At 40.6% G+C, this 8,905-nt stretch overlaps 2 protein-coding genes across 2 annotated transcripts; both read left to right on the top strand.

Moving 5' to 3' along the window:
- Positions 1-1,844: 1,844 nt before the first annotated feature.
- On the top strand, positions 1,845-2,783 carry LOC139032157 (olfactory receptor 7G1-like). The gene has a single exon (XM_070458455.1). It carries the CDS (start codon positions 1,845-1,847, stop codon positions 2,781-2,783), a length of 939 nt encoding a protein of 312 aa, XP_070314556.1.
- Positions 2,784-7,511: 4,728 nt separating this feature from the next.
- On the top strand, positions 7,512-8,450 carry LOC110144083 (olfactory receptor 7G1-like). The gene has a single exon (XM_020903921.2). The coding sequence runs from the start codon at positions 7,512-7,514 to the stop codon at positions 8,448-8,450; it is 939 nt and encodes a 312-aa protein (XP_020759580.2).
- The last annotated feature ends 455 nt before the right edge of the window (positions 8,451-8,905 follow it).

Raw genomic sequence — 8,905 nt, 5'->3', positions numbered from 1 at the left:
GAATCAGTTCTAATGAGATGGGTGAAACTGGAGCCCATTATACAGAGCGAAGTAAGCCAGAAAGATAAAGACCATTACAGTATACTAACACATATATATGGAATTTAGAAAGATGGTAACGATAACCCTATATGCAAAAAAAGAAAAAGAGACTCAGATGTATAGAACAGACTTGTAGACTCTGTGGGAGAAGGCAAGGGTGGGATGTTTCAAGAGAACAGCATCGAAACATGTATATCTAGGGTGAAACAGATCACCAGCCCAGGTTGGGTGCATGAGACAAGTGCTCGGGCCTGGTGCACTGGGAAGACCCAGAGGGATGGGGTGGAGAGGGAGGTGGGAGGGGGGACCGGGATGGGGAATACATGTAAATCCATGGCTAATTCATTTCAATGTATGACAAAAACCACTGCAATGTTGTAAAGTAATTAGCCTCCAACTAATAAAAATAAATGGAAAAAAAAAAGAAAGAAAAAAAAATTTTTGTGGGTTTGATTTACATTAACAGTAATGTTTTTAAAATGCTATTTGTGTAATACATAGCATATATTTTATAAGTAATTGCAATATATAAAACATAATATTATAGCTTATTATAGGATTATATATAGTATAGGTTAATATCAGATACTAAGCGTTATAGAATTATATCCTGGGTCTTTAAGGATTGGCACAGTCCTGGGATCACAGTGACGATCGAATTGTTTGACTAATGAGGAGCTTTGGAAATTGAACCTCTAGGGATACAGACACAGTATTCTGCCTGTGACCACATCATTCAACAATCCTTTCCGTGAAAAGTTACAGCACACGTAAGCCGTCTCCCAACTGTGATCCTTCTTGCCCAGGAGCTCTGCTCTCACTCAATCCTTCTGCCATTCCCGAGGACACATCTCCTATGTGGCAAGTCCAAGAAGACATCCAGCATCATTCCACTGTGATGCCAGCCAGCTAACCTAACGTCTCTCAGTGAATGTTTGGACATGAAGGCAGGTATTACGCCATAGGCTCATCCAAGGGAAGCTGTGAGGAGAGTCCCTGCATCGGATGGTTTAGAACTAAGCCACCCACACTCCTCCTGCCTGTCTGCCGTCTTCTTCACATGTTTCTTTGTATTTGGCACCAACGCTAAAGCATCTCTCATTTACTCATATTGTACTCACTGTACTATGACCCGGAGCATCTCTTTCTGAGTAGAAATCTGTCTCTTTTAAAACAGGTTGACTGTTCTAATTCTCTAACATTCACTTGCAATCTTGTGGTAAGAAACTTGGTAAAGTTCACCTTATCATCCTATTGCTGGTTCCTGACATATCCGTGTATTACCTCAATTGCCTGCCTCTGAGGTCTCAGGGGATCCAGATAAAATGTTCAAGCAGCCTCTCCCTGTTTCTTTTTATAAAATGACCAGGTTCTAAATAGCTAAAACAATGTACACAGTGTAATTTTTTAATGACACGTGTTAACCCTTTCCAGAATTAACATTTGTTGATGCCGCTATATCAGCTTAAGGTTTTTTTAACTGAAAAAAAAAAAAAAGTTTTTAAAGAAATAGAATAATTCACATACACAAGACACATTTATTTTTTTCCACACCACACAGCAAGGGAATCTTAGCTCCCTTAACAGGGATGGAACCCACGCCCCCTGCATTGGAAGGGCAGAGTCTCAACCACTGGACTGCCAGAGAAGTCCCAGGCACATCTTTTTAATTGCCCTCTTTCAATCTGCTTCCTTTATTCTTTAGATGGTTTTTTATTCTGATGACGTTCTTCCTTCTAGTCTAGGAAACACACATTTGCTTGTCTTGTCATTCCACCTTTCCCATCAGATTTATCTTCAGCATGGAACAGAGGAATGAAACACGTGCTTCAGATTTTCTTCTCATGAAAGTGACAGAGGATCCTGAGCTGTGGTCCTTCCTTTTCAGCCTCTTCCTGTCCATGTACCTGGTCACAGTCCTGGGAAATCTGCTCATCATTCTAGCCGTCAGCTCTGACTCCCACCTCCACACCCCCATGTACTTCTTTCTCTCCAACCTGTCTGTGAACGACATCTGTTTAAGCACTACCACAATCCCAAAGATGCTAGTGAACATCCAAACACAGAATCAGAGCATCACTTATACAGGCTGCCTCACACAGATCTGCTTTGTCCTGGTGTTTGCTAGTTTGGAAAGTTCTCTCCTTGCGGTAATGGCCTATGACCGCTATGTGGCCATTTGTCACCCACTGAGGTATACTGTCATCATGAACCGCCAGCTCTGTGGGCTGGTGATATTACTCCCTCTGTTTATTATTATTATGGACGCCCTGCTCCACACTCTGATGCTCTTACAGCTGTCCTTCTGCACAGACTTGGAAATCCCCCTCTTCTTCTGTGAAGTCGTTCAGGTCATCAAGCTTGCATGTTCTGACACCCTCACCAATAACATCCTGATATATTTGGCAACTAGCATATTTGGGGGTATTCCTGTGTGTGGAATCATTTTCTCTTATATTCAGATAGTGTCCTCTGTCTTGAGAATGCCATCAGCAAGTGGAAAGTACAAAGCTTTTTCCACCTGTGGGTCTCACCTCTCAGTTGTGTCCTTATTCTATGGGACAGGTTTTGGGGTGTACATTAGTTCTGCTCTTACTAACTCTTCCAGAAACACTGCCGTGCTTTCAATGATGTACACTGTTGTTCCTCAGATGATGAACCCCTTCATTTACAGCCTGAGGAACAAGGACATGAAAGGAGCCTTGAAGAAACTCATTGTTAGAACTGCTTCTCTTCTGTGATTGTCTCTTCTGCTTTGTACTGGCATTTCTAGAATGAACCAGAGTCTCAGAATGTCAGGTGAACCAGAAAGCCTGAATCTTGAACCACCAATTTATTTTAAAATGACTAGATAACGTAATGGCTAAGTGAGTTTTAATTTGAGGTTAAAACCCAACTTGGTGTTTGCTTGGCTCAGTGACGTTTCAAAATTGGTCCCATTCCCTAATCTAGGTTTCCTCCGTGCATTCCTTAAGAAGCTATTGGAGGCAGGAGATATACTGATATTGTTGGAACATCAAAGGAAGAAATGTGGAAAATTTCGGTATGTCAGGGAGAGGGTCTAATAAATTTGTGGACATAATAGCCTTGATTTTGCCTGATCTTATGGTTGGGGCCAACAAAGGTCCATAGAGTGAAAACTATGGTTTTCCAGTAGTCACGTAAAGATGTGAGAATTGGACCATAAGGAAGGCTGAATGCCAAAGAATTGATGCTTCCGAACTCTGGTGTTGGAGAAGACTCTTGACAATCTCTTGAATTGCAAGGAGATCCAATCCAATCAATCCTAAAGGAAATAAACTCTGAATATTCATTGGAAGGACTGATACTGAAGCCGAAGCTCCAATACTTTGGCCACCTGATGGGAAGAACTGACTTACTGGAGCTAGGATGTTGGGAAATATTGAAGGAAAAAGGAGAAGGGTTGGCAGAGGATGAAATGGTTAGATAGCATCACTGACTCAATGAACACGTATTTGAGCAAACTTCAGGAGACAATAAAGGACAGAGGAGCCTGGCTTGTGTGCTGCCATTCATGGGATCACAAAGAGTCAGACCCGACTTAGTGACTGAACAACAACAGAACTGCATCCCAGGCTCAAGCCTACTGTGAGACATGTGGAGATTTGTATGCACTGCATATTTCTTTTTACATGTGATATTGCTTTTGAATATCTTTTGTAGTTTTTTTTCTTGATGGGGGCAGGGTATGAACACAAGTGCTTAATTTTAATGCAGTGCATTTGTCAATACTTTCCATAGTGGTTTGTACTCCCTAGAGTAAAAATACAAATCACCTTGGAAAATTAACTAGTATTATTGTGTTCCATAGTGTGCTTATATTCTAATTTGTAAACTTACTGGTCTCACATATTTTTGCCACTTGCTTCGGCAATTAGGTTAGTTTTGTTTTCTTTCATGTTGTATTTATCAACTTGCTTTTCTGATATGTCACACAATAAAATAAATGTTATTTATGCAACAAAAATGAACTCATTTCCAATACTCTGGACTTGTTACATATGTGCTATATCTTTTCAAAATATATGTTCTTTATGATACTGCTGGATGTTTTATTTCTTTGTAACTAGTGTTCTAGTGGTATAGATAAATCATTTTGAATAGTGTCTTATATGTGTCTGGTATTAATGAGAGTGTTTTGTAATTGGGATGGAAATATTGAGTATTAGAGATATCAAGTCTCCTTTGGGTAGTTCCAGTAAGCTTTCCTTTGAACAAATATGCATACACTGGAAAGTACTAGTGATCTATTTCATCACCAATGTTTCCAGGAATACTGACAGTCTAATGGGTATGAAAGTGATTTCATTAATTCATGTGTGTCTTATTATTAAATGGTTGATATTATCTTCATGTACTTCTTTTTTTTGTTATTTCATGTACTTCTTTCCTATCTGTTAAGTTTTTGTTTGTGGCATTTCTCCTGAATTCCTTAGCTTTTTCTAATTGATTCATGTGACTTTGTATCACCAGGTTATTATTTTTACCTGAATGCACTGCAATTACTTTCACATGTGTTTTTTCTTTTGGATCTATTTTTTGGGTTTTCGGCGGGGACAGGGTATGAATACAAGTGTTTAATTGTAATGCAGTGCACTTGTCAATACCTTCTGTAATGGTTTGTCCTCCCCAGATGATTTTTATAAATGCCAGAGTTACTTCAATTTGAGGGATTCATCATTTTGCTTTTACATTTGAAACAAACCTTTCCTGGAATTTACTTTTGCCTTGATGTGAGGCAGAGATCCAAATTCATTTTTCTATCCATGAATAAACTGTCCATTTTTGTGTGGTCTTAGGCGGGGCTCTACATTATCATCAGCAAGTCGTATTAACTCCTGTACCAATTGTATAATAGGTCTTAATTATTGTAGCAAACCATTCAGCTAAAGAGCTTCCTCTATGGCTCAGATGATGAAATCTCCATCTCCCTTTTTTGAACTTTTTATTTCATGCTGGAGTAGAGGTGATTAATGGGCTTCCCAGGTGGCGCAGTGGTAAAGAATCTGCCTGCAATGCAGGAGACCCATGTTCAACCTCTGGGTCAGGAAGATCCCCTGGAGGAGGAAATGACAACCCACTCCAGAATTCTTGCCTTAATCCCATGGACAGAGGAGTCTGGAAGGTTACAGTCCATGGGGTCACAAAGAGTTGAACATGACTGGGCACACACAGAGACAGAAAGTGAAGAAAAACATTAATACATATTGAAGCTCTTTTGATAAATGAGAAAAGATGGCTGTGATATACTAATTGATTAGAGATGGTATTGTCATAGAGAATATATAGCAATGAATAAAATTTGTGTGAAAAATACATGGTCAAGATTAAGATTCAGGAAACATGAAACCCTGAAATTTTTGTGGGTTTTTTTACATTATGTTTTAAAAATGTTATTTCTGTAATACATAGCATATATTTTATAAGTAATTACAATATATAAAACATAATACTATAGCTTATTATATATAGGATTATATATAGTATAGGTTAGTATAATATACTAAGCATTATATAATTATATCCTGGGTCTTTAAGGATCGGCACAGTCCTGGGATCACAGTGATAATACAATTGCTTGACTAATGAGGAGCTTTGGAAATTGAACCTCTAGGGAGAACAGAGATTGTGATCTGCCTGCGAGCATCCCATACAACAGTCCTTTCCCTGAAAGGCAGTAACACGCCTGAGCCTCCTTCCATAGATGACCCTTCTTGCCTTGGAGCCTGTGATTCACTCAGTGCCTCTGCCCCTCTTGAATACAGATCTGCATGGAACCCTCAGGAGAAATGTCAACCATCATTCCGCTGTGATGCCACTCAGGTAACCTAATGTCCCTCAGTAAGATTTGGAAAAGAGGACAGGTGTCTCGCTATACTTATCCAGAGGAACCTACGAGGAAAGAATATACATCAGATGATTAGAAATAAGCTACTCCAGGCCTCCTGTCTCTCATCTTCTTCTCACGTTTCCTTGTACTTCGCACCAGCACTCAAATGCCCATCATTGACTAATGCTGTATTCACTCTTACTGTAACCGAAAGCATTTCCTCCTGAGTTGAAATCTGCATCTCCCTTTTCTGAACTTTTTACTTTACACTGGACTAGAACCAGTTAATGGGCATCCCAGGTGGCACGGTGGCAAAGAATCCACCTGCAAGGCAGCAGATGCAAGAGACATGGTTTCCATCTCTGGGTCGGGAAGATCCGCTGGAGAAGGAAATGGCAACCCACTCCAGTATTCTTGCCTGGAAAATTCCATGGAGAGAGGAGCCTGGCGGGCTAGAGTCCATGGGGTCACAAGAGAGTTGGACACAACTGAGCATGGTCACACACACATACACACGATGTGGTCACCGTTTAAGGTGGACCGCAAAGGGACTCAGCCATATACATACATGTATCCATCCTTCCCACAACTCCCTTCCCATAACATTGAGCAGAGTTCCCTATGGTACACAGTAGGGCCTCATGGTTATTTACAAAACCGATTCACAGACTTAGAGAACAAACTTATGGTTGTTAGGGCAGGAAGAATGAGAGGAAGGGACCGCTAGGGAGTTTGGAATCAATAGGTACACGCACTATATTTCACATCTGCATTTCTTAAAACAGGATAACTATTAAAATTCTTCCAACATTCACTTGCAATCTTGTGGTATGTGGTGGATAGACAGGAAGTTTGGTAAAGTTCATCTTATCTTCTCATTCATTTCTTGATGTTTGTTATTGTTCAGTTGCTAAGTCGTGTCCAACTCTTTGCTCCACTATGGACTGCGGGATGCCAGGCTTCCCTGTCCTTCACTCTCTCCTGGAGTTTGCTCAAATTCATGTCCATTGAGTCAGTGAAAGTATCCAACCAACTTATTCTCTGTTGCTCCCTTCTCCTCCCGTCCTCTATCTTTCCCAGCATCAGTCTTTTCCAAAGAGTCGGCTCTTCACATCAGGTGGCCAAAATTTTGGAGCTTCAGCTTCAGCATCAGTCTTTCCAATGAATATTCATGGTTGATTCCCTTTAGGATTGACTGGTTTGATCTCCTTGCTGTCCAAAGGAGATCAAGGTTATTGACATACCTATGTTTTATTTCAGTTTCCTGGCTCTGAGGTCTCTGGGGATCTAGACAGAATATTCAGCTGCCTCCCTAGTCTCTCTATAGAAAATTACCTAGTGTCTCAAATAATCTAAATAGTATAGTTAGTGTATTATTAAAAAGTGACTACCCCTTAAGCCCCTATGGGAATTAACAATGGATGATATCTGCTGTATCAGGGTCAGTTTTTTAAAAATTAACAGAATAATATGTGTACAGAAGGAATGTTTCTTATTCTTCTCTGTCTCCATCTCATCCCAAGAGAGTGTTTGCCTTTTGTGATTCTCCTGCTAGTGCAGAAAACCCACATTTGATATGTTGTCAGTTTCCATCCTTCTCACCAGATTTTCCCACAACATGGGACCCAGAAACAAAACCGGAATTTTAGAATTCCTTCTTATGGAAGTGACAGAAGATCCAGAACTGCAGCCACTCCACTTCATTCTGTTCCTGTTCATATACCTAGTCACCATTCTGGGAAACCTGCTCATCATCCTGGCTGTCATCTCTGACTCCCACCTCCACACCCCCATGTACTTCTTTCTCTACAACTTGTCCTTTACTGACATTTGTTTAAGCACAACCACGATCCCAAAGATGCTAGTGAACATCCAAACACAGAGTCAGAGCATCACTTATACAGGCTGCCTCACACAGATCTGCTTCATCCTCATCTTTGTTGGTTTGGAAAATAGTCATCTTGCAGTAATGGCCTATGACCGGTATGTGGCCATTCGTCACCCACTGAGGTACATGGCCCTCATGAACTTCTCCCTCTGTGGCTGGCTGATTCTATTCTCCTTGTTTATTAGCATCATGGATGCCCTGATCCACAGTCTGATGGTGTTGCAGCTGACCTTTTGTACAGACCTGGAAATCCCCCTCTTCTTCTGTGAAGTTGTTCAGGTCATCAAGCTTGCATGTTCTGACACCCTCATTAACAACATCCTGATATATTTGGCAACTGGCCTATTTGGGGTTATTCCTGTGTGTGGGATCATTTTCTCTTATATTCAGATAGTGTCCTCTGTCTTGAGAATGCCATCAGCAAGTGGAAAGTACAAAGCTTTTTCCACCTGTGGGTCTCACCTCTCAGTTGTGTCCTTATTCTATGGGACAGGTTTTGGGGTGTACATTAGTTCTGCTCTTATTAACTCTTCCAGAAACACTGCCGTGCTTTCAATGATGTACACTGTTGTTCCTCAGATGATGAACCCTTTCATTTACAGCCTGAGGAACAAGGACATGAAAGGAGCCTTGAAGAAACTTATCGTTAGGACTGCTTCTCTTCTGTGATTGTCTCTTCTGCTTTGTACTGGCATTTCTAGAATGAACCAGAGTCACAGAATGTCAGGTGAACAGAAAGCCTGACTCTTGTCCCACCGACTTATTCTAAAATGACTAGAGAACATAGTGGCTAAGTGAATTTTAACTTGAGGTTAAAACCCAACTTGGTGTTTGCTTGGCTCAGCGATTTTTCAAAAATGAGTCCCATTCCCTAATCTTGGTTTCACCATGCACTCCTTAAGAAGCTAATGGAGGCAGGAGATATACTGATATTGTTGGAACATCAAAAGAAGTAATGTGGGAAATTCTGGATATGTCAGGGAGAGGGTCTAATAAATTTGTGGACATAATAGCCTTGATTTTGCCTGATCTCTTGGCTGGTTCTGAGAAAGATCTATGTAGTCAAAGCTATGCTTTTTCATCAATTCAGTGGACATGAGTTTGAGCAAACTCCAGGAGATATA

This window comes from Odocoileus virginianus, chromosome 3 (assembly GCF_023699985.2).
Source record: "Odocoileus virginianus isolate 20LAN1187 ecotype Illinois chromosome 3, Ovbor_1.2, whole genome shotgun sequence".
Taxonomy (NCBI): Eukaryota; Metazoa; Chordata; class Mammalia; order Artiodactyla; family Cervidae; genus Odocoileus; species Odocoileus virginianus.
The sequence above is the reverse complement of the archived record's forward strand: the minus strand, read 5'-3'. Positions and strand labels throughout refer to the sequence as shown.